The sequence below is a fragment of the Vitis riparia genome, chromosome 5, assembly GCF_004353265.1.
Source record: "Vitis riparia cultivar Riparia Gloire de Montpellier isolate 1030 chromosome 5, EGFV_Vit.rip_1.0, whole genome shotgun sequence".
NCBI classification, from domain to species: domain Eukaryota; kingdom Viridiplantae; phylum Streptophyta; class Magnoliopsida; order Vitales; family Vitaceae; genus Vitis; species Vitis riparia.
The window spans coordinates 202,000-227,584 of NC_048435.1; the positions used below are offsets into that span (position 1 = coordinate 202,000).

At 38.0% G+C, this 25,585-nt stretch overlaps 3 protein-coding genes across 4 annotated transcripts; 2 read left to right on the top strand and 1 right to left on the bottom strand.

Moving 5' to 3' along the window:
• Nucleotides 1-6,041: 6,041 nt before the first annotated feature.
• LOC117913927 (Fanconi anemia group I protein) lies at nt 6,042-15,348 on the top strand. Of its 2 annotated transcripts, none has more exons than XM_034829048.1 (13): nt 6,042-7,115; nt 7,208-7,289; nt 7,927-8,118; nt 10,482-10,546; nt 10,627-10,786; nt 11,216-11,461; nt 11,555-11,671; nt 11,883-12,077; nt 12,166-12,247; nt 12,502-13,451; nt 13,576-14,080; nt 14,178-14,368; nt 14,474-15,348. In XM_034829048.1, the coding sequence occupies exons 1-13, from the start codon at nt 6,067-6,069 to the stop codon at nt 14,909-14,911; spliced, it is 4,272 nt and encodes a 1,423-aa protein (XP_034684939.1). In that variant the 5' UTR covers nt 6,042-6,066; the 3' UTR covers nt 14,912-15,348. The 2 variants fall into 2 exon arrangements, with proteins under 2 accessions (XP_034684939.1, XP_034684941.1); XM_034829050.1 differs by having other exon boundaries at nt 11,886-12,077.
• Nucleotides 15,349-15,816: 468 nt separating this feature from the next.
• Nucleotides 15,817-22,508, top strand: LOC117915387 (dynein light chain 1, cytoplasmic). Its single transcript, XM_034830964.1, has 4 exons — nt 15,817-16,124; nt 16,248-16,353; nt 20,440-20,560; nt 22,113-22,508. The coding sequence occupies exons 1-3, from the start codon at nt 15,960-15,962 to the stop codon at nt 20,520-20,522; spliced, it is 354 nt and encodes a 117-aa protein (XP_034686855.1). The 5' UTR covers nt 15,817-15,959; the 3' UTR covers nt 20,523-20,560; nt 22,113-22,508.
• Nucleotides 22,509-24,091: 1,583 nt separating this feature from the next.
• On the bottom strand, nt 24,092-25,124 carry LOC117913953 (FCS-Like Zinc finger 15). Its single transcript, XM_034829088.1, has 2 exons — nt 24,762-25,124; nt 24,092-24,590 (listed from the first exon to the last, which is right to left on the bottom strand). Exons 1-2 carry the CDS (start codon nt 24,983-24,985, stop codon nt 24,380-24,382), a joined length of 435 nt encoding a protein of 144 aa, XP_034684979.1. The 5' UTR covers nt 24,986-25,124; the 3' UTR covers nt 24,092-24,379.
• Between the last annotated feature and the right edge of the window lie 461 nt (nt 25,125-25,585).

The window sequence follows — 25,585 nt, forward strand, 5'->3', positions numbered from 1 at the left end:
TTATTTTTAAAATATTTTAAAAATGGAGAAGATGTGAGAATTGCTCTCCAGAAAGGAAGATGACAGACAAAATTTTATTGAAAAACTGGTTTTTGAAACCTAAAACTATAAGGAGTGAAAAGAACAAAGAAATGAATTGTTTGCAAAACCAAGATCAGAAAAATATTTACAAAATGGAGGTAGAGAAAAGCATTTTCAAAATCAGGGAAAGAAATAAAAGATGACACGTGGTTCAAAAGGTGACCAAGCGCATGGCACACCATGTAAACAAGAAACTTGCAGAGTGGGTCCAGGGTGTGAGTACCGAAGTTGGGCATGAGATGATCAGTGCAAATGAGGTAAACAGAGAAGTCAACTGCAAACTTCTCAATGAGATCCTCTCATGCAGGGTAAAGTACCTTGAGGTTGTAAACTGGATCTCAACTTTGTCACCCTTCTAAACAAGCTATACAGAGACAATTGCCACCACGACACCTTTATTGATCTTGATGGGGATACTAAACATCTGGATGAAAGCAACTTGCACAAGATCCAACCTTACGCTTCCAAGTTGAGCAACAACATCTTAGCCACTTTGTCACTCACTCCTTTCAAACATCCCTTCGTGAACATTAGCCCAAAGTCTCTCACAAGCAAAGGAATGAGACATAGAATGATTCATGTTACCCATTATTCCAATGTGGAGCCTCACAGAACTCTTTATTATAATATCCTTTCACATAGATATCAGTGGAATGGTTGTGCTACACCTTCTTCCATATCCTAGAAAGCCTCACCACCATTAGCGAACTGCTGCTGATCATCACCAATGATTTGGATATTAAAATATACACCTCCCATACAGCCGCTACCAATAGCACCGTCTGATGCAACACTATAATTGTTGTGTCTTAGATCTGCGTCGATAACATCAATTTTGTTGTCCTCTGATAGGTCCAGGAACGGATTTGAAAATACACTCGCTAAAGCAATATAATTCCGACATTCTTCGCTATCTTCAAATCTTCATCGGAGAGAACCTCAAGCCCATAGAGACATATTGGCATCCCCAACAACGATATTGGTATTCTGACCAATTAGACTGAAGCATCACCACAGCGGGACCAATGAACACGCCAAATACAATACTGAGATGATCGAGACTAAACCCTACCATCTTCAATGCCTGACAACTCCAAGAAAGTGGCAACATTTCCATCCTTAGTACGCGTTGCAATTAGAATGCATGGAAAATATTCAACGTCTAGGCATGAGATGATGCATTGCATTGAATAAAACCTTCTTCATTTCTTTGGCGTATTGGGTGTTGGGAAGACCACTGCCATGTTCCAATTCTTTAGATGTGAATCGGATGCATAGGTTGTGCATGAATATGATTTGAATATAACTTGTTTTCCGTCCCAACCAATTACAATATCTGCTATGTGAAAGGGTCTCCATCTGAACTAGTTATGATATGAGTACTGGAGTTACTAGCAAAGACACGAGGCAAACAGTCTGAAGGTCTCTCAAAGACCATTTTTATTTTATTCCACTCTACGTAGCATAAATATGCACAAGAATTCCAGCAGCCACAAAAACAGACGTCCACTAAGCATGAACAACAATTGTATTATTTTTAGGAACAGGAGGAAAAGAACCCAACTGTGTTGCCCCAAAAGGAAACATGCTTTGAATCCTTCCTAGCACCGTCTAAGGAACACCTGCAGTTCTCCTAGGACAGCGGCACATGGCAGTAATGCAGCGACATGTGGTGCCATTGATTAAATCTTTGCTTTCAGCCAACTCCTCATCATTTCCAACCAATACCTCATCATCACTACTGCCATTACCACCATTTGTAATCCCATTCAAGTTAACTACATCCATCATCTCTACGGGCGAGGTGCTTATGGGTGTTTCATCAATTTCGTTATCTTAGAATGCAGACCAGTTGGAATTTGTGAACAAGCTCCCTTGGTCATCACCAAGTCTCATGGATAAGATCATTACTTCAACAGATTCTTCATCAAAACATCTTCATCATCTCGATCAAGAGTTCCATGATCATCTTCATCATCTTTATTCTCATACATTTTGTAACTAAAAACTTGGCTTAGATTATTGGCCAGAGCTGCTACATCATAACCTCTGCCATGAAAGTCATCCTCATCATTACCCCTCACCCTAGGTTTCTCTATGTCGGTCAACCTAGGAAGATCGTTCTCACTCTTCCTCACTATAACCAAGTTTAAAACAAAAGAGGTCTTAGCATGACAATGCACCCACGAACGGTCTTCCACCTTCCTTCTCCATTACGTCTTCCATATCCACGGAAGTAGGGGGTACTGAGCATAAGGCTGTTGCAAGAAGAATAGTCCAAGGCTAGAACGCTTCGAAAGTATGAATCAAATTTTGTATATGAGTTTGAAACCCGGGATCCCTGAAGACAGCGGCGTTCGTCGCTCCGATGGACGTCATCATGACCGAAAAAGGTCGAGAGCTCAGATAAAAGGTTCCGTCACTACTGCTGCCAGTATATAGACTCTGCATAATGGCCTAACCAAATGGGTAACCTCACCACCGCCATTAGCGTGGACAGAGAACTTGCCGACGAGGAGCTCCAGCAATGCTATCTCAAAACTGCAAGCATCAAAAGGTTGTAACGCTTTCTAGGTTGACAGCGTTGGAGAGTTCCCTGAACTCATGTATGTGTCAAGTGGCCCCCACCTATGCTAGGTACACTATATCTTAAAGAGCCACAAAGTAGAAAACCACTTCTTGTATTCTGAGATTGCATGCCTCCATTGAAATCCATTTGGTCAATGGCTCAACATTATGCACAGTCATTCCCGTGCAATTGGATTTTGGTAAAAGATTTTTGCCATGCATGCAATCAAACTCTCTATCCATTCCAATCCCACCAATAGACATGGCTTGCTATACTCCACGACATCAGGGGACGCTGGGTCTTCGAGGCTCTGAACCCAATCCAAGTCACAGTGGCGTGGTCAACAACACAAAGCCTTTCTAGGCTCAATACGTGGCAATTTTTCTATAAGGTAGCATCAAGACTTAACAATATGGTTCGTTTATTCTTTTACTGCTCTAATCCCAAAATGAGGATTGAGGCCACGTCGAGTGGATGCTGAGGTTGATGTCTCATGGGATTCTTGTTTCCTCAAGACTTTCTCCGCGAAACAAGCACGACTTGAGGTAAGTAAAGCAAAGCAAAGCTGCCAGTGGCTCATCCGGACCCACAGTTGCATTCAGAACACAAACTCCATTCATAAAGATATTGTCAGGGGTATGTTATGTCATTTTGATAAAGGTGTTTCAACCACATGCTCATTGGAAGTATAATGATTCCAATAACTACCCTTTTTATTCAGAGATCTTGATCCTCCATTTCAACTTCACGTAGCCACAGAGGTCGGGGAAACATGAGGGATTGAAAAGTAGTGGAAGTAGGGTAAGTGAGGGAGAAGGGGTACGAATGGATATGGTTATGTGTTGGGTCATGGGCATGGTGGCGTGAGGTTGAATGACCATTGAAAAATGGCCATAGGTGCACGCATGATGAGTATGTTCAGCGTGTGGTTGAAAGGGATAGTATAATGACTCGGTTTGGGATTGAGATATGATGGAAATGGAACTGTGATATATGGTTTTGAGAAGGGCTTATGGTGGCTTTTGCCTGGCGTAGGAAATGGGTTTGAATAGATGAGGTGATGGAATGGGAAAACAGTGAAACCTAGTCTCAAATTCTACCCATAAGCCACAGGAAGACACTCCAAAAGCAAAGGTTTAAAAACTGAGTCAGTCCTATTATCGACATCATGAAAGACAAGGAACCCTTAGAACCCCAATACAATTGTCAGCAAGCTTTCTGATCATGTCAAGGCACAAATCCATGATCTCCTTCAACTTTTTTAATGAGCCAATATTCTCCATTTTTTCAATCACGGCAATGTCACTAACGCTCCAAAAACCCTCATCTGCTTACATCTTGCTCTTCCTCTTCCTTTTGAGCCACAAACTATCAACAGGAAAACCAAAACCACAGGTACGGCTAGGCTCGTTTTATTCAAACCCCAGATCAAATAATCCACCCATCACAGTGAGAATATAGTGATGAAAGCAAGAACATAAGTTAGAGTGAATGATGAGGATAGAACTAGTAGGATAACATACAACACACAAATGTATAGGGCCTCATTTCAGGAGGCTCAAAACAGGTGGGATTCCTGAAACTGGGTTAGCACAGTGTATATAAAGCAGAGTCATACGAGCCCCAGATTAAACCACAAGAATGGCAATGAGGTCAATAGCAACAAAGTAGGCGCATGATCCAGAAATCAACGAAGTTAAGTGTGTAATCCTTATCATCCACACCCAAATCGACAAACAAATGGGAAGGAGATGAGAAGTATAAGTATCAAAGTAAGCAAGAAACTCACCTCAAGTTCATTTGCAACCACTCTCTTTCTCTGCTATCTCCTTCTCCAAGCTTCACTCTCAAAACCTCTTTGTAACCCTCTACAGAATACGTTCCCCTACTCTCTAGGTCCTTTCTTGCTCTAGCAAAAGAATCCCTCCCAGAAAGAATCTCCTCACCTCTCCTCATTTCCTCTGTGTTTCGTCTGTTTTTCTTCCTTAGAAAAGATACCCACACTTTCCTCTGTCAAAACTTTCTCCCCTCAAACCAAACCCTCCACCTCCCTCAAAATATCTCCAGCCAGCACCCAAAAAGCACCACCTCTACCAACGAATCCTTTCTCTCTCATACGCTTCCCCTCTAACAGAAATGTACCCATCTCTAAATATTCCTCTAGGTGTCGCTCTCTAATTGGTGCATGCAAACCACCATCTGATTCCTCACCAGCTAGACGGGAGACAACATATGGCTCCTTGAGAGCCCTCCACCTATCATCTTAAGAGCCCTACACTTGTCAAAGAAAGTAACCTGTAGAGATGCAAAAGAAAGAGCCCTAAATGGGGGTCTACAGGATCATTTGGATTTTTGTATTTGTTGACCTTAGGCTTGGTTGAGTTTTGGGTTTCCTTTTTTTGCCATGTGTATTGGCTATAAAAAAGAATGATCATTGTTGTATTTGAGAAAGGAACAAAGGTTTAGGATATGGTTGCTCTAATACCATGAAAATATTTTTCTTGTATCTATTCAATGAAAAAAGAAAAATATATATATATACACTACTATTGCCTATTTACTTTCCTATACACATAGAAAACAAATATACTATTTCTTACACATTCCTAGAAACAAATCAATGAGAATAAAGAAAATCAGTTGACTATCATATTTAAAACCGAGATTCCATATATCATGTGCATTGATGGTCTTTATAATTCTTAACAACACTTATAATGAAAATAAGAGTAGAGAAACAATTGTCTTCTTTTGTAGAGGGTTAAAACAGATCTATAAACTGTTTTCAAATTTAAAATAAAAATAAAAGAAAAATAGTTAAGCATTTCTTTTTATAAAAAGGAATTTGGAGTGGAAAATATTATTAAAAAGCACATTTTTCAGAATAATTTTTTTATTCTTTATAAAATAAAAAATTTCAATTTTCTTTTCTGTTTTTCTTTAAAAAAAAATTGGTTAAAAACTATAATATAAAAAACAATTTCTCAATTTAATCTCTATACTTTTTAATAAGTTAAAAGTTCTCAAATTATTCTTCCTATTTTTAATTAATTCAAAAACATCTACTTATTTTTAAAATAAATTTTGAAAAAAGTGTTTTTAATTAAAAATATGTAAAATGTATTATTTAAAATTGAAAACTAATTTCAAACAAATTATTAATCTTTTTTTTTTCCTTGGCCTTAGTCATTTTCTTAAGACGGGAAGGAGGTGTGATTGACTATCATAGGGTCCATCAAAGGTTCGGTATCGGTCCCCTACGATGATGACATGGCTAAATGTAAGTGGATGCATGACAATTCCAGTTACCCAAAATACCCGTAAAATCTCCCGCGCAAAAATAATCAAAAACGAAAATTCCCTCAACACAGGCCCAGAAGCTGTGTCTTCCTCCCAAAATCGCCGCCGCCACGCCCATGGTGATACCAACCGAAGAAGAGGCTCCGTCAACGAGGGCGCCTTCACCTCCGCAGCTCACCGACGACGATATTGTGCGCTTGGCACGCGAACACCCTCAAACCTCCGCGTCCCTCCCATCCTACCTCCTATCTTCGACCTCCCACCCTACCCTCATCTCCTATCTCCACTCACGCGCCGCCGCTGCCTCTCCCTCACTCGCCGTCGCTGACTACACTTTCTCACTTCTCTCCCTCATTTCTCTCTCTCCTCATTCCCCTCCTCTCTCCACTCTGTTCTCATCGCTCCTCCTTGCCTACATCAAACTCTTCAATTCCCGCCAAATCCCTCACGATCGCAATTCTCTGAAAACCATCCAAATCTTCTATCTCCACCTCGAAATCGCACCCAATCACGATCTTCTAGCTGTCGCAGACGCTATCGTCTTCGATTTGCTCCAAATTGTCAATCAAGATGATGCTCAACTCCTCGATCTCCTTCCTCGATGTCTCGACCTGATTCGGAATTCGGAAGAGATCGAACGAGGTGGCGATTTTGTGAATTCCGTGGTTGATCATGTTCTTACGAGTGATTGGTCCAAGGCTTTGCTTGTGAAGGTGGTTTCACTTCTTCGGGAATTTTCGTATCTGGATAAGGGTAGGTGTAGGGAGTTTTTGGAGAAGGTATTTGTTGGAATGAAGGGAGTGGATTTGCAGGACTTGCCGTCGCTAGTTTATCAGTTACTCGTTTTAGCATCTAAGGGGTTTAGTAAGAGGGAAGTGATTGAAGGGATTGTAATGTTTTTCGGGTCAAAAATGGGGTCAAAGGCAACTTCTATTGTTCGGCAGGTTGAAGGGACTGTGTTGCTTCATGTGAATTTTGCTGTCAAGCAGGATCCTTCGTTGGGGCAAGAGGTTCTGGGCCTAGTCAGGTCAGATCTTAGGGTTTTTAATAATTTTACTGTTGCCATTTTGTTTTCCCTGGCAAGGGTTCGGAGGTTTAGTGAGAGTTCCATGGGGATTTTGAAGGCTGCCCTGATCATGGCATATCGGGACTTCAAGTCTGCAGAGTAAGGGCTGAAGGCTTTCAATTTCCTTTCTCTGTATGTTTTCTATTCTTCTGACTGTAGAATTGGTTTGTAATTGAATTTGCACCTTTCAGGGACTGTAAATGGCTACCAAATGATTTGAAGGAAGGATATCTGCAGACTATCAAAATCGTAGAGAAGGCTGTTCTGCGAGCTGTAATGTTCCTTTTGTCTTTTATCTCATTGCATTTGGGAATATTCAAGCTCAGTTTTTATTTTTCGTATAAATAAGAAACATGGTGTTCATTGCACTGCATCATGATTAGATGCAGCCTGTTGCTCTCCAGTCATCAACTATAATGCTACAACCTACGCTTAAGGTTTAGTTGAATTGTTGATACAGCACCTGAGAGGTGAGGAAAAGAATGGCTCTTTTGTCTTGTATCTCCTTGCATTTGGGAATATTCAAGCTCAGTTTTTATTTTTCATATAAATAAGAACATGGTGTTTATTGCACTGCATCATGATTAGATGCTGCCTGTTGCTCTCCAGTCATCAACTATAAATAATATAATGCTACAATCTACACTTAAGGTTTAGTTGTGTTGTTGATACAGCACCTGAGAAGTGAGGAAAAGATATGACCTTTGGATTAAGGAGGGACATAACCTGAATGATATTGATTGATCAATACCAGATAAATGTCTATATGCATTGAGCTTATTAGTCTATTTAGTATGGTGTAGTTGGCCATTATTGCCTGCTTTTAAATGTGTCAAACATACCCAAAGGCAAGAATTTTATATTCATTCTCTTTACATTGATTTAACATCATTGATTTCTTGAACTGTAGGTTAATGATAGCAACTATGGAAGGGAGCATATTGTGCCCAGTATTGTACAGTTAGGTTTCATATTGCTGGAGTCAGCAGAAGATAGAAACCAAAAAGCATTCTACAATTCCAATGGTCTGATGGGTGCAGAAGAACTTGGTATTCAGATGCTGAAAAGTTTGTTTGATGTCCATGAGATGGCAAGAAATGAGGTTGGTGCAAATTAACTATAGAAGTAGCATAATACTTGTTGAAAAGTGCATGCATGAGAATCTTTCCTGCAAAAACTTCCATTTGGTGTACAGAACCTTGTTATCCTTTATGGGGCTATATATTTTAAGTGGGCCTCTTGTAGCTATACATGTAGCTCTGTGCAAGGAGGAACTAGCTTTTTCCTAAACTTTTAGAACCGTAAAAATTTTCATTCATCCAGATACTCATCTTTAGGGGAATGAAAAGAATCATCTGTAACAGCATGATCAGGCTATAATGCACGTGATGATGATCCTGACACCCCAACTGAAAAAGGCCTATTGGAAGTATTTGGCTGTCTATGCAAATCTGCTTTTGCTATTCTGTTCTATCTGGGTCATAAGTCCTGTTAACTCATTATATATTTATATATATATGTATGTATGTGTGTATTGCCTCAACTGTGTCCATTTTGGTGTCCTTGTATTCATTATAGCACTCAACTTAAGATGTGACCTCTTATTCCTTTCTGATGCAGTTGGCCTTCTCTGCTCACAACCAGACCATCTAAATACCCAGCATTCTTTGATTTCTTGTTGATTCACTTTTAGTTGAAAGAATATGGTGATATCTTGTATTTTAAATAATTCAATGATCAATTATTACAAATTATTTCTGTCTAAGGCCTTGTTTGTAAGGGATATTTGGAAGCGAAAAGCAATTTTTTTATGCCCAACATGAGCTTCTAGATGTGTTTAGCAACTTGCAGAGAGAGACTTGGAGAAAAAGAAATGGAGTGAGTTTGAGAAATCTTTTTTGCTGGTAATCTCAAAATAACAAATTGATTAATATGTAATCAATTGGACACTACTTTAAAATGGGTTTTCTGCTTAGGAACAAAATGTTTCGAATGCTCCTTAAATTTCTTGCTCTTATTGGGTCATTTTAATCTATATGCATCATGGTCTGGATTCATTGATCTCTCAGAATTTTATTTATTTATTTATTTTTTTAAAAAGGAAAGAAAATACTATTTCTTCCAACTGTTTTTCAAATTCAATAAATGTTGGTTGATTGTCAATTTTGTTGTAGTTCTATGATTGAGAGTATTATTTTCTATTTAATCCCTTTGAGTTGTATATTTCAAGTTTTGGTGGGATCTATTCATCAAGAAGAATTGATTCAATAAATTACATACTCTAGGTGCTATATGGATTTGAATTCAATTTTGGACCAAATATATATTGATTGACTGCGTTGATTATTTGTTGTCAGCAAATACCACTATTTTTGGTTTTGGATCTCCCAAAGGGTTTCTGCAAGAGATCTAAATTCATATTTTTCTACTCTTCTGATAAAAAGATTCATCCTCTTTCATAAAAAAAACAAAGGTGGAACCAGTAAAGCTTTCTTGCTTGATTCATCCCTAGGGTTGAGTACCTCATTCAAAAATTGTTTTTGATCCAATTTGTAGCAATCAATTTAAAAGGCAAATCCCTTGTGATACACCAGATCTGGCTACTTGACAAATGGGCATGTTGGATCATGCATCTTGCTATACATACACATGGATTTGCCTAGATTCTCACCCTGTTATATTTCTACAGGTGGTGATGGATTGATTCAAATGGATACGACCATGTCCTATTTGGAGTTTGGAGGAAGAATAAAAATAAAGCAGAAATTGTCTTTTGGAGAGATCAGCAATTAGCAAATTACTTTTTGCTTTAAGAAGACCTTAAAATGAATGTAATGGCAATTTTGCTTTTTGTGGAAGTCCTCTATTAACTTATGTTGGAAGTGGTTTCATGTTTACTGAAACTTCCATAATAGCAAGCTTGCCCATTTGAAATCATGACTCCAAATTTAGTTTTTAGTTAAAGGCTTAAAGCCAAACGTAAATAGTTATCCCCAGTGAAGTCTAAATCTAGCTGTCATTAGTCTCTAAAGTCACTTAATAGTTTAATAGATACTCCAGAGCCTAGTTGAGCTTCCTCTTTAATGACAATGAAAGACCAGTGAGATGGTAGTTTGTGGTGAAGGAATAGATCCATCTTCATTCTCTTTTGCCTTTTTCAAAAAAGTTTGACCCTTCAAGGCTCTCATCCTTCTACATGGGTCTTACGCTTTTCCACATTCCTTCTTGCTTGGTATTTTTCCTGAGTTGTTTGTCTTGGCAGCTTTACAGTTCATGAATGATTTTTTTTTTTTCCTTATTATTTCAGAAAGTATAAAATTCATTTATCTTTACAAGGGATTCCTATTTGGTCAATTGTAAGCAATTTCACATCTTTTTTTATTTTTTACTTTTTGCATTTTTAGCTTTGTTTAAGTACCATACTAGTATAGATTCATGTAATTGATTTTTGTCTATGTGTTGCAGATTATTGAACAATGCAAATTTCGTATCCTCTCTTTGAAGCCTGAACAGAGCATGCCAATCATAAGGTAATTTCAGTTGAATCCAGTGTTGACCTTTCTTGTCAGAATTGTGGCTGATGAGGTTGTACTTAAATATTTATGTGCAGACTGCTGGGTTATCTGATTCAGAGTTTACCCTACCCAATGCTGGAACATGTTTCACGTCTAAAGGAATTTTTGGATTATTTCACATTTATGCATGGCAAGATAGCCATCTGTTTTGTTACTGCTCTGTTGCCTCTCATCAAATTTAGTCGAGATCTTCAGGTATTTATTTTTCTCTTGTCAAACACAGTTATACTCGTGGTAGTGTGAGCTTAACAGCACACAAGAGCATGTTATGCTCTATATTTATTAATTATCCTATAATAGGAAAGAAAGAAATCATTAGAACATGGACAAAAGCAAGAAGCTATTTTGTTAGAAGCATTAGCGTGTCCTTGCCTTCATCAAACAATTGGTAACTCAAATATAGTGGAACTGCAAAAAGCAAGAAGCTATTTTGTTAGAAGCATTAGCGTGTCCTTGCCTTCATCAAACAATTGGTAACTCAAATATAGTGGAACTGCAATCACTATGTTTTCTTTTCTTTCTTTTTTTGGCTATATTTGACAAACTTCTTCATTAATTAGGCATCTACATTTGAGTTCTTAAAACAAAACCAATTGAAGTTTACTTGCTTTTTCAATCATGCAGGATTACACCATATTGGTTGTGCGCAAGGCTATGTTTAGACGAGAAGATACAGTTCGTATTGCAGCAATAAATGCCATTATTGATCTGGTTTTGGCGGAAAAACAATCCAAAAGAGATGGGCCATATTCTTTCCAGGACTCTTCAAGCCAAGCCAGTAGCAGCCAGCAAGCAGAGATACCCTGCAGCTTGGGGGCTGGTCTATTTCAAGAGTTGAGTGGTTTGCTGCAGAGATGTCTTTGTCAGCAGGTGTCATGTTCTCCCAAAGTTATTTTTTATTGTTTAGAACATTTATTTTTTCTTCAACCATGTATCTTATTACAGTTGGATTACTGAATGCAGGCAAAAGTCAAAGAGATCATGTACCATGGGCTTGTAAAGCTTGTCTTGGTGGATCCACTAACTGCTGGGCCTGTCTTGGATTTTCTCTTGCCTCACTTTCTTCATTTTTACAGGGAGGTAGTTATTCATAAACTCACTTGTGCTTTTTCTGGATCTCACTACTTAAGTATTAATCCATATTTTGAGTTTTTTGTGCTTAAAATTATAGGTTTCCGTGTCAACTTTGTAGAAGTTCATGCGCTGCTGCCTTTGTTTCATGTCATATATTTAACTGATCCTTTGTATATGTCAATTGAATTCCACTCTTGACACTAGAGCACCATGTTAGCAGGATGCAGATGCTCAACTTGGCATTAGCTGTTGTGTTAAATCAGAAAGTGGGAAAGTTTGTATTGAAGAACCTTTAGATTGTCTCCTATCCTCTATCTCTTGGATTCTCCTCCTTCAGCCACCTGGTAAAACTGATCGCCCCTCAGATTCATCATGGGCATGTTTTGGTTTCTCTCTTTCACAGGAGAATGAGGTATTGCTATATTTAAGAAAATGCAATATATGTAAAGATCGGCGATTTATGATATTTTGCTTAATAATATTCATGTGAAATTATGCAGGCTGGAAAAATTCTGTCCAGTGAGTCATTCACTAGTGCTTTATTGAAGATCCGCCAGTGTTTGAGAAGAGGAAATATGGAAGGTTTGTGAAGTTCTTACTGGTATGGCTTTTCTGTTTTTCGAGTTGTCTGAAGCAGCCATCTTTCTACACATGATTAATAGGCAAAAATCCCTTGCAATATTTTTAAACTATCTCGGCTATTATGGAGGTGTATAAGCTAAGACAGCATATATTCCAACTTCCCAGAATTCATATCTATATCATATTATATTTCTTGAGTGCTCGTCCAAGCTCCTGCCTCTTACCAGATTCTGTTTACTTATTTGTCAGATCAGACATTTTTGGTCAGACCCAGGATACAGTCTCTAGAACATCTGAAGACGAGAAGAGCAGATGCTGTGCTTTGATTTTGTCAGGAATTGTTGAGGTTTTGTTGAATACTATTGCTACTGAGATGGAGAAAGCGACTGACATAGAAAAGGTAGATCTACTAAAGGAGCTTATTGATTTTGTTAATCATTATGATTTTTTGAAAAAAAGTAGGTCTACGTCAAGGCAGCGGAATGGTATCAAAAGAGGGAATCTAAGAACTGCGGTTCATGATATACCAGATAACACTGATTTGGGCCACATGACATTGTCCCAAGCACGAATACCTTTCCTGGCAACTTCAAGTATCTACCAGCTACTGCAAACATTTCTGGACCTTTATAATATTGATTTCTCAAATGGTATTACAACTTCTCAGAACTGTAGCCAATCATCCTCAGGCAAAACTTTAGTTTGCACTTCAAAAATGATTTCCTTTGTCTTAAACGTTTCTCTCCATCAAATCAAATCTTTCACCGTTTTGGGAAAAGATGATCCATTAAAGACTTTGATCTATGGAGAAATCGAGATGCTGGGTCCTCCTTTGCTGAAATTGATTTGGTTACTCAAATCAGAGCCTAAGTTGGAGGCAGATCAAAAGAAGAAAGAAGGTAAGGGGAGGAAAGATGTTGAGGACAGAAAGGAACACTTGCATCTGGCCTTAGTTTGCTTGAAGGAATTGATAAAAATTTGCTTGCAGAACCCACACCAGACCAGCTTGCTTGAAGATTTAGTGTCTTTGTCTACAGTTGAGTATCCACTGAGAAATGTGGCTGATGTTGGGTCCGATGATGAATGTGAAATAGCCTCTGGGACTGATGATCAAAACATAAAAAGCAAAGTATTGCTTATAAAAAGATGCGTAAGGCCATTGTTCTCTGAGCTTCTTGGGCTTTCATTTCTCCGTGAGGTTGAGGTGAATTCATTATTATCTGTCTCATTTCAATCATGCACATTTTTTAACGAACCTTTTGTGTCTTCGCTGAAAATTTATCTACTTCTTAAAGCAAAGTCATCTAAAGCGTTTTGTTTCTTCTCAGATTCTATGTGATATAGTAATGATGATTGGTAACAAGCTGCCCTGCAAATGGAGGAACTTTCATGGAGCCTGGGCTGTTCGTATTTGCAACACCAGTGGTATTACAAATTCCAAGGTTGCAAAAAATTTGGTTGACCTTGCTATATGTTTAAGCTCACCTCCAGATGATCTAATTGTGGGTCAAGAAATGGCGAAGGAGCTGTTAAAAGTTATGGGATCAGAGAGTAGCAATCCAATGGAGACATCTGAAACATATGCTATCATAAATCATTCAACAACCAGTGCAGTAGCTTCTTCTATACTGGAGTTTATTGAATCAGTAATAGTTGATATGGATTGGGCTACAGCAAAGTTGAAGACATTCTCTCCAGTTACTCTAGAAACTGCTTCTTCCCTTGATTTGAATGGAGGACATGCTCCGGCATTGTCTTTGGAAGAAACTCTCTACTCAAGAGCTGAAGCGCTGGTTAGAGTCTTATCTTCTTTTGTTTTAATGAACATGAAGGGTAAGTTGAACTAACAAATTTAATTAATTAACTCTATTAATCTGTCTGTGTTCATGCAAATTTTTTTTCTTATACTTCACAAAACAAAAACTCGCAGACCCTCAAGCAGAGCATTTGCTTAGATTGATTACAAGGTTTTACAAGCATTTAGCTCGAATGTCGAAGCTTCGGATTGCTCCTAAAGGCTGCAGGCAACTTTTACCTGGCCTTAAGTTCCAGAAGCTTGTGGAACTAACATGCAGGCAGCTGACTGTTCCTCTATATAGCTTTGTGGCACTGATGCAAAGGGTACAAACCATTGATCTTTGAGCAGTTTCTCATTGCGCCCTCCTGCTTTTATTTGTATATACGTGTTCACTCTTCTTGGTTGTCAAAGTTATTCCTTATGTGCAGGATCAACAAGAGAATGCAAAGAGCAGAGGACTACTCAGCAAGATTAAGAGGGAGAACAGATGCATCCCAGACCTGATCTTCCAGATAGAAGATTATGAAAAGTATCTCATCCAGCTCAGCAAGGCTACCAAAGTCAATCTATTGAGGCACGCTAAGCGTAGCACTTCCAGAGATTTCAAAATATTAGACCACCCCAGAACCAACACCGGGGAAGAAGAGCCTCCAAACCACAATCATTCAACTGCAGTTCAGAATGAAACAGGCCAGGAATGTGAAGATAATGAAGGAAATGGATCAGAGAGGGCTCCATCACCTGAACCCCACAGTCCCTTGGCTGCTGAGGATTCTGAATCTGATGGTGAAGATAGAGATGCTCTTCCCAACCCCAAGAGATCGAAGATGAGTAAGGTTGTGCAGGACTCAGACGATGAAGCATAGCCAGCTTATACACTCATCATGCACTAGGCATCCTCAACTGAGTACAACGGGATGCTTGTATATAGCTGGTAAAAGAACAATAGAGGTTTTGAGAATGAGTATCCAAACAGGTTTTTTTGTCTCATAAATGAAATGGAAGGTGTGGGAAGGAAAAGGACTCCTCGATTCCATTTTTGACTTTCAAGGTTTCCTGCCAGCCATCTTAGCCTTGGCCCAGTGGCTGCGCTCATCAACAATTAAATTATTGAACCTCAGTGGCTCAGCCTGAGAATCACCCACCCAATTATAAAATCAGCATGAGAATATTGTGGATGTGGTTGGCAATTGAAAATGGTATGCCATATGTGATGTGTCACGGGTACCAATATCTGATATTAGAAAATATTTAATCTAAAAGACAATCAATCAAAGATGGAAGATGGGTTACCACTTACCTATATTCAATAATTTAGATTTTACATTAGGGTTTAATATCGTATCCAAAAATATTTTTTATGCCTATAAAAGAATGCATTATTAATCAAATGGTGTTACAGGTAAAGAGGATTTTGTTATTTTCTATTTGGTACTTTAAACCTCTTATCCTTTTATAAATATTAATTTCATTTATTTATATGTTTATTATGCTTTTATTCAACGGTTGATAGATACCGATTTTTTTATATATATATAATTAAAACTTCATTAGTAGCCATAAAAATGAAACTTGTAAAATGGACATAGCCCACCATTCGTCACCTTTCACATCAATATTAAAATAGAAAATTTTCAAATATGACATTTTGTGCATGTTTGTGTTTTTTACGTGAGACAGCATTATTTCCCATTGGGTAAAAAGGTGGTACGCAGTAGAAAAAAACCAAACGTAGACCACTAGTCAAGAAAAACGAGTAGACTAGAGTGTAAGAGGTAGAGAGAGAGAGCGCTCCTCTTCCTTCTCTTTTTTCCCTTTTGCTTTTCAGCTCTGGGAAGACGCCCTCTCCCTTTCTCTCCAGTCCTACTAAAACATCAAATTATCCAACGGCAAAAAGAAAGGGAAACGTAAAAAATGGCTGAAGACTTGAAGAGAAACGGCGCTTTAGCTCTGTCCTTGAAGCAATCTTCCGATGATCGGAAGATTTCGTTGGCGGCATCAGCCAGCAAGAGGGTCATCATCAAGAGCGCCGATATGAAGGATGACATGCAGAAGGAGGCCATCGATATAGCCATCGCCGTTGGCTTTCTTTCTCTCTCAATTTCTTTGGCTTAGGTTTTTATTTTTTGGAAAATGGAAATAATTTACTTCTTTTTTCTGTTTGATTTCTGTGATTTTTGGATTGGGTCTGATCTCAATCAGGCTTCGGAGAATCACAGTGTGGAGAAAAACATTGCGGAGTATATCAAGAAGGAGTTTGATAAGAAGCATGGACCTACCTGGCATTGCATTGTCGGTCGCAATTTCGGTAATTCCCGTTTAATCATTTTTCTTATAATATATGTAATATCAATTTCTACTGGATAGATTAATTCATGAATCAGCGGTGGTGTTCTGTTGTTACATATGGAATGGGGATCTAGGCTTAAGATGATACTGAATTGTTTGTAAGCATATGTTCCCTTTCTATTGTTTAGTACTTTCCTGTATCTAGAAATTATTTCTATAATCTACATCCCTTTCCGGTAGCATGATTTTCAGTATAGCCAAGGTGGGATTCTGGTGATGTTTTTTTCCCTCTATTTTCCATTTTTAGGAATAAATAAATAAATACACCTCTCTGCAAATGGCATATTATTTGAGCAACAAATGAGTGGTTGTATGGTTGAAACATCAGAAACTTGATGGGGTTTCCTCAGCTTCAGGTAGTTGGACAAAATTATAAGGGGATGGGCCACCTTGGCACCTATTGTTTGAGTGTTTGGTGTATAGGAGTATGAGGAGAAGAGATTGTGGTCCTGATGTAGCCTAATGGTATACTTCTTCAGATCAGCATCAGTGTCTTCTTTCTAATGGAGGTCTTTATTTGGGGGAGAGGCGGTGTCTGGTGTCTAGGTCAGTCCAATGTGTTAAAAGAAGCAAAGTTATTGCAGTCCAATTGCCCAAATGGTACAAGTTTGCAAACAATGGGTATGAAATATGATTACTATTTTTGCTCATCTCATCAACTGAATGCTAGAGATATTGTTTTTATTAACAATGCAGACGGTCATGAGTCATGACTAAAGTCCTAATTTTCAATATTCAACCATGATTTTATGCGGTTATTTCAATTCAGTAATTAAACCCCATCCTCAAAGCCCACATGTATTTTGGACCTTGTGGTCCTAGTGGAGGTAGGGGGAAAGGAATATGATGAAATAGTGCCCCCTGGAGCTCTGTGAATATAAATTTTGAATATCGGTACTTCAAATTAAATGGCTCAAAAATCCCATTATATATTTTCCAAAACTGTATTGCTTGTTCCCTTCTGCTACTGCAACAAAGTTTTATTTATTTATTTATTTTGATAGGTAAATTTTGTTCCCAATTGGGATTTGAACCTAAAACCTCCCCACCCTTTTACCACTGCAACAAAGTTCTTGTAGAAGATAGGATAACTCAAATCCAATTAATCAAAATGCCATCCAGGTTGTATGAAGATGACTTCATGTGTCCTTGTTCCAATTTAATATTGGCATGAAGTGGTAGAGAAAACAAAGTATCAGGACTTTGACAATAACATCAGGGAAAAATCTTCCTACCTTTACACACTATGACAGTTGGAATTGCTAACTCTTGGATGTTTTCATTTCTTCTAGTTAACAAAAACTCCTGCAGTTTTCTTTGTCAGAATAACCAAAACTTGATAACTAGTTTTCTTATGTGGATTATGATCCTACTTCTTTTACAAATGGCTAAGTTAATCTAATAAGATTTTCTATAAACCACCAGATTTTCTGGCCTATGTGACTGGTTTTTTGTTGTTGTTCGTATATAGCTGGTGAAAAGATATTCTTTGAGGTGACTACATACCAGTAGGACTTAAACCTTGGAAGTTTGATTAGGCTGCAGGCCATCCAGGGTTTGACAGGACATTTATTATTTTAATTCCATGTTTAAATGTGCATTAACAAAACAAAACTTAAAACATGCATATGATCTGCAATGAAGGAGTAACTAAAGTCAGTTGCAATTCTCCTCCAAACCCTACTTGTGGTCTGAAAACTTCAAGTGTGATCCCACATATTAGTTGGGTTGGGTCAAATCCTGTGAATTCTTAATGATACTTTAACAGGGAAGCATCGTTGCTTTGATTTTCTGTTAGTATGTGTCTCTGCATGTTCCTTCAAAATATTGTTCTTATGTATCCATCTACATTGCTACAGTAAGTGTTTTATCTCATTGTTATGCAAATACATGCTCACTATTGGCCTTTGAGTGATATTCAGAATTTGAGTGCTTTAAATATCCTGAAGCTTATGTCTGCATTGATCTCAGGGTTGATATGCATGGAAACATGGTTCTATTGCAATTTCTTTCAGACCTATGTTCCACATGGGTTTTCTCTTATGTGACTGCAACCATGTATATAGAGCTGCATATGATCTCACTTGAGAATTCAAATTGATTATATTTTCTTAACCATCTAAAATTCACAGTATCCCCACTCTTTGGCATCAGCAAATGGATTTTGTTTTGCCATACCAAGTTGTTGAAAACCATGTCTTATGAACACATCAGAATAGGATTAGGCAAGAAAAAGCTTTGGTACATCCATCAATATGCAAAAATTCCTGTTTTAATGCATCTAGTATTAGGTTTGGCAATTGGAGGCCTTGGTATTAGAAAGCTATCTACCCTCAACAAGGTGCTACAAGGCAAGTGGATTTGGAGGTTCACCTTAGAGAATGAGTCCCTTAGCAAGTGGGTTGTTGCTGAGAAGTATGAAGAGGAGGGAGGTTGGTGTTCCCGTAATAGTATGGGCAGTTTTGGTGTTGGGTTGTGGAAGGCAATTAGGAGTAGTTGAGGTAATTTAAATAGCAAAACCTTATTGAAGGTGGCAATGGCAAAAGGGTGAAGTTCTAGAAAGATAAATGGTATGGTGGTTCTACTCTAAGAGAGTCATTCCCGTTTTTGTATTCTATACCTTTGACAAAGGATGCTTGGTTGACAGATGTTTGGGATCAATAGGGCGAGTCAGGGCATTGGAACCCTCGCTTTTCAAGGTATTTAAATGATTGGGAGATGTAAAGGGTTGAGACTTTCTTTCCAGGCTTCAAGGGAAGACTTTTGGAAGGGAAGAAGAAGACATAATGGAATGGATGGATGCAAGGAAGAGTAAATTTTCAATTCAATCCTTCCACACTTTTCTAGGGCAAGAAAGAGCAGAAATGTTCCCTACAATGGCCATTTGGAATTCAATGGTTCCAACTAAAGTAGGTTTTGACTCTAGATTGATTGCAAAGAAGATGATGGTCTTTAGTAAACCAATGGTTTTTCTATAAGATGAAGAGTCAATAGATTATATCCTTCTGTATTGTTTTGCTTTTTGGTGTCCTTTGTATATGACCTCTGTACTTTGATGCACTTTTTTTTTAGGTAGGTATACTTTGGTGCGCTTTTGTTAGGGACTATTAATATATTTATTTTATTTGCCTATTAAAAAAAAGAATCTAGTATTATTTTTTGGTTTGAATTAGTACATTTGTTCATTGTTTCATTACTTTATTTATACAATTCCAAAACATCCTGTGCCATGAATTTTCTTATTTCTTATTTTGATAGGTAAATGAAAATGTAGTAACCAGCACCTAAAGACACCCAACATAGAGGAGGCACAACCCAAGTACATATTTGGCTTCCTGGAAACCTACAGACCAAATATCTCGCTTCCTGGCCTATGAAAAGTTCTTTAAAGTTGCATTACCAAAGGCAAATACTAGGGGTGACACCTTTTTTGGTGAACCCATCCAATTGTCCGTGCCTGACCTGAGTTAAACCAAGTTCTGGCAGATCTGTTGTCCTGATGAAATTAATGTTTGTACTAGTATGATGGTTTGAATTCAAAACTGGTGTCTGTATTGGGTAGGCCTAATTGGATCATCTTACCAGGCTTTTACCTGATATACATAAATAATGCACAATGAAATCAATTATAAATACAAAATAGATCTAAATCTTATTTGATAATATAGATGATGATATTCTTGATATTTCAGTTGGGATTTCAACATGAAGTGCCTATAACACCAGCAAATCCTAAACTATTGCTCCAGCTCTAGCCATTCATGGACTTGCAAACTTACTCTGTCAGTGTTTAATTTGATGCATCCCAGCTCTGACTTATAAAGTTGTGGTGTCCATTTAATTCTTGATGTTTAAGAAAGGCAATTTTTTTGTCTTAAAGAAAATTGAGATAAAAAAACCCTTTTTGATTTTAATCTCTTTGACTTTCTCTCACTTCCTTGATATATTCTTCTAGTCATTTGGTGAAAAATATGGGATTGCAATTGTTTTAAAACTTTTAAATAAAGATGCCTTAACCATTTTATTTTCCTGGTTTTTTCTACAGGTTCATATGTGACTCATGAAACAAACCATTTTGTTTACTTCTATTTGGACCAAAAGGCAGTCTTGCTGTTCAAATCTGGTTGAGAGTGGTGATGATGTTGACTAAGACAACAAAGATGATGGTGAGTTTGCCTATCCACAAAAGAAAAAGAAAAAAAAGGGAGAAACTAAGATTATGGCCAGTTTATGTTTATGATGTTATTGGTGGCACCTATGCGTATTACTTGAAAGAGTTTGTTGTTTGATACATAGCTGGTGCAATCAAACCTTTTGCACCAGCAGCCTTGAACTGGTGGAAAACCTGTTATTGCCAGCTGGATTTGAAAGAAACCAGTTGCAATGTCGCAGCTAGTTTTTTGCTAGATCTTATATGACGGAAAATGCTGCTAAATGCAAAATTGGTGTGCTTTGATCTGGTGATGGATCAGTTATAAATCATAATCGAGAGCCCCTAAATGCAAAATTTGAAAATCTACGTTTTGCATACAATTTGGAATGAGCATGTGGGGGGTCTTCTAGTGGTATTTTTGTTTAGAGTGTTTTTCTAGCATCGTTCAGAATGAGGATGCATTAAGATTTCAATAAATAATGACCCTGTCTCTATATCTATTTGGTGATCCTGATGCATGTTCACACTACAATACCAACCTTTTTGTTGTCAAAACACAAGTGGGATATAGATCATCATGCAGAGTGGTTGTATTGGCTCTTGAATATGTTTAGTTTAAATTACTGCTTTCGAAATTTATGGAGAATGAGTTTGGTGGCTCATCAACGACTTGTTTTCTACTCAAGAAACTTCTTCAGCTATACCACTTACAAAAACATGGCATTCACACAATATATAGTAGTGGTCAGATCCAACCATGAGGTTGCTCTTTTCTTCAAGTGTCTTAACTATAAGCTGGAGGGATCAAGACAAACAAATGTTAATCTTATGACATGTGATCTTTCACTGTTAACAATCAGAATCTACAATGCACTGCTTCAGTGCATTTTTTCTTATGTCATCTTATGACATGTAATCTTCACTGCTAAAACAACAATGGTCTATGCACAGCGTCAATGCTTTTATTAAAATTTCATGCATTGAATGTGGCAAAACAGTAGAGGACAAGCATCCTTATATGCAAGAAGAAATTGTTCTTGCAACCTGCTAGATTTACAGACTTGCATTACTGGTCGAGATGTCAAGGGGGTTAAGTTCTGACATACCTTAAAATTAAGGTAAGCAGTGAAGCTGACTTACCTTTTAAAATCAAGGGCAAAGGAACATCAGCTTGTAGAAGCAATTTGTGAAATTTGCTTACATATTTTGCTTATACAAATGCAAAACATGCTTTGCTAATAGTAGCTTATAACAAATTGATGCAGAAGTCATCTATAACCAGTACCAACTGGTCCACAGATCAGCAAATCCCAAGTGTTTTCTTATGTCTGAAAATCTGACTGAATAAGCTGACTTGGGCCTGGTATCAAACATAGTTCAAGGGCACTTTTATTGCAGAATTACCTTTGTAATTTGTGAACCATAACATAGATGTTATCCAGCTTAGAATGTCCATTCAAAATCATACCAGAGTGTGTTCTTACGCATTCATGTTACTGGAAGAAAGTATTATTTGATTGTAGAGAAGACACACTGACTACTTCATTTTCTGGTTTCATTGACAGGTTCATACATGACTCAGATAAACTACTTTGTTTGCTTCTATTTGGATCAAAAAGCAGGCTTGCTGCTCAAATCTGATTGACCTTGGTGATAATACTGTTGATGAAGACGATGACAATGATGTTGGTGGATTTATGATTATGATGCTATAGGTAGCACATTTATGTACTAGTTGAAAACCCTAGCCAGCAGAATGTCTAGCAGGACATCCATGTGCTTAACTTGTATATTTGCTTGTACTTGAATTGGATTTCAACTTTGAACTAAACCTTATTCTCAGTGCCTCACTTGATTGTTTCTTTTGGAGCTTTGCTTGTTAGTTTTACTAGTTCTTGATATTGTTAGTGGACACTACAGAACTTTTACAATAGGTGATATGGAACTTGAACAACTTTGTCTATAGTTTGAATCCACAAATTAGGGTTTTGGATGGTATTGATATCAAGTTTGTGTCTTAAATCTTGTTTCCTAGCATCTCTTTGATCATCAGTGGCATGCAGACCATGCTATACCAACTTGTTTGTTAAAATGCCCACTGGAACGTAGTTGTTAAAAGCGTTGTTAGGCGAGCAACCCAAGACCCAATCATTCTTCCTTAGTTATAATGCCAACTTGTTCTTGTCTATTTTATTTTTTTAGCTCTTAATTCTTTCGACACTTGTATAATTTTATTGAATGTTTTTTAAAAAAGGTCATGTTTTATAAAATGGATATGCACTTTAAGCTTGCCTTCCACTCCACCCAGGTGTGCATCCTGTATTGCGCCTAAGCCTTAATAGACTTACTTGACTTGTGGCTTTTAAAACTATGAAGTGGGGAGTGGATGATGAATTCGGGAGGGAGGGAGGGAGGGAGGTTGCATAGGACATTTATTCTGGATTCCAAAATCATGTAACAGTAGCAAATGGGAGGATTCTTGTGGACATTTGCACTGCATAAAGACATGAAAGTGGGAAATCCCATTTATTCCAATTGAGTACACCCCCCAACCCTCAACCCCCCTCGCTTGTAATAATAATGCTCTTTCCGCATGGGCACAATTGAAAAGTATGGATTCCCTCATTCCCATGGTCCTATTATATTCTTTCTATTTCTAAATTTCAATGTTCTATACCCCCACCCCACCCCACCCTACCCTTTTCTTTCACTTTGCTTACCTTCATTGGCTTCTTGTCTAGGATATTTCTACCCGTTCCCACTTTGTGCACGTGATGTCCCACATCGGATAGGGGAGCAAGTTCCTGGCGCTATATATGTAGAGACTCCTCTTAACCAAGTAGACGCGTTTTAAAACTGTGAGGGCCCTCTTGGGCTCAAAGCGGACAATATCTACATGGTTGGGTGCAGACCATTACAAATGGTATCAGAGCCGATTCCCGACCCCGGTGTGAGGGTTTGTTTGGCTCCGTAAGGGGTGTTTGTCTGTTTGGCCTCGCAATCCCATAGGACACAACGAGGACGTTGTGTCTGCATGAGAGGTATTTGTGATGTCCTACACCGGATAAGGGAGCAAGTTGACTCCTCTTAACCAAACCGTGAGGGCCCTCTTGGGCCCAAAGTGGACAATATCTACATGATTGGTCTTTTCTTCATTGCCTCTTCGCTTTAGATTTTTCCACTCTCTTATGTTATATTACAACAAAGAAATATTTTTTTAAAGAACGGTTGAGAGCGTTTGAAACAACTCCCACGATTAATAGATGCGGGAGTTGTTTGAAACAACTCTCATCAATGGTGGACCTTGGGGAAATTTTCTCAAGTCACAGTCCTTCGAGATAAAGCTTTCTTCTTGGGCCCCTCTTTCGTTCCACTCTCCCCAAAAAACAGAGGCTCTTATTAAGCGCACTGCACCTTCGATCACTAAAATACGCGTCAGAGAAAATGAAAAAATCAAAAATACAAATTTAATTTATTTACGCAATGTCGCCTCACAAGCAGACAAAAAACCCATTATCCCGATAAAACGATAACTCTCATGAGATGAGCCAATAACTCTTTTATCTTATCTGATTAAAGATTTTGACCACAATGAGTCTCTTAGTTAATCACATTTTCAAATATACCACAAAACACCAAAAATACCCTCCTGACACGCCAAGAAGCAAAAACAGCGGATTCCTGATAGAAACCGTGGGCTGAGAGAAAAGGGTAAAAGGGTCAAAACATTCTTTGCCTTCATACTAGGAAGCAAAACGACAGAGGCTATCACAGCCATTACAAAATGGACGAGACGGGGTAAAACTGGAATCACACCTCCCGGGTTTCCGGGTCAATAGGCAAACCCGCCCGCTCTGGTGCGGGTCCCTTTGCGAAGACGGGAAGAAGTAGAGGAAGACGGAGAAGAAGAAGAAGATGGAGAAGAAGAAGCCGAAGTGGGTTTCATGGCCGCCAATGAACAGTTGTCTCTTCTAACAGTCTCTTCCTCGTCCATGAATATCTGCCTGCACCTGCACTCCACGCTACAAAAAGCTCTGTCTCCTCTGCATGAATCAATGAACCAAAACATCAGCACCCCTATCAAGCTAAAGCTTCAGCTGACAGAAATCTGGGTTTTGGGTAGATATGAAGCAAGGAAGAAGAGATCTGGTAGAATAACAAGAAAAAGAAACTGAAGATAATTTGTATTAAATATTGTAAATATGGATGCTTACTTGTACATGTAGATGTCTTTTCCAGGCAAGAGTTTTTGCTTGCAGAGAAAGCACTCGTCGAGAAAAGTGGTGGCCGCCGGGAGGAGAGGTGAGTGAGAATTCCAACGTGCAGGAGGTGAAGGAAAAGGAGTGGGTTTGGTCATCATGGTGATTTTGTTAATGACTTGTGGGGTTTTCTTGTTAATACCCTTCTGGGCTTCCAATACAATACTGAGTCCCACCATATCTCATCGTCCTTCTTTGGTCCCTACGGAGGGCGGTGGTGGCCTGGTGGTGGGTGGTGGGTGGTGGCGACGGCGAGTTTTGGTTGATGAAAAACGAGGAAGATAAATAGAAGGGTGGAGACAGTACGATGGGGAGGATGGTGGTGGGTCCTTCACACCTATGTAGCAGAGAAAAGAGCAGTAATACCGACGATTGGAGTTACATCCTTTTCTAACTTCTAGTGCTTCTCAGCTGCCACGTACCCTTTTTATTTTTATTTTTTTATAGGTTTTATATATAATAATATTAGTATGATGCTTGACTTTATTTAAGATGATAAAACAGCTTTCTTATATTTGTATGTAACTGTAATTAATTTGCATGGCAAAATTCAAAAAGCAGGTTGATTGAGGCGGTGTTTGTTTTTTTTTTTTTTTATAGAATTTTAATATTTAATAATGTTAAATATTAGATTATTTATTTTTATAGTATATTATATTTATTAAGTATTAAAAAATAAAAAAATCTAATATGTTTTTTTTATTTAAAAAAATGATATATTTTAATTTTTTATTTAATAAAAAATTTATAATGAATCATAAATAAAAAAAATCTAAATT

Bases quoted from the DNA above. Each gene is read 5' to 3' on its own strand.
- LOC117913927 (XM_034829048.1), top strand. From the start codon at position 6,067: ATGGTGATACCAACCGAAGAAGAGGCTCCGTCAACGAGGGCGCCTTCA. The intron at 7,116-7,207 runs GTAAGGGCTGAA...TGCACCTTTCAG, and splicing joins CGGGACTTCAAGTCTGCAGA to GGACTGTAAATGGCTACCAA. The intron at 8,119-10,481 runs GTTGGTGCAAAT...TATGTGTTGCAG, and splicing joins ATGAGATGGCAAGAAATGAG to ATTATTGAACAATGCAAATT.
- LOC117913953 (XM_034829088.1), bottom strand. From the start codon at position 24,985: ATGGTGGGACTCAGTATTGTATTGGAAGCCCAGAAGGGTATTAACAAG. The intron at 24,591-24,761 runs GTAAGCATCCAT...TGATTCATGCAG, and splicing joins AAAGACATCTACATGTACAA to AGGAGACAGAGCTTTTTGTA.
- LOC117915387 (XM_034830964.1), top strand. From the start codon at position 15,960: ATGGCTGAAGACTTGAAGAGAAACGGCGCTTTAGCTCTGTCCTTGAAG. The intron at 16,125-16,247 runs GTTGGCTTTCTT...GATCTCAATCAG, and splicing joins CCATCGATATAGCCATCGCC to GCTTCGGAGAATCACAGTGT. The intron at 16,354-20,439 runs GTAATTCCCGTT...TTTTTTCTACAG, and splicing joins CATTGTCGGTCGCAATTTCG to GTTCATATGTGACTCATGAA.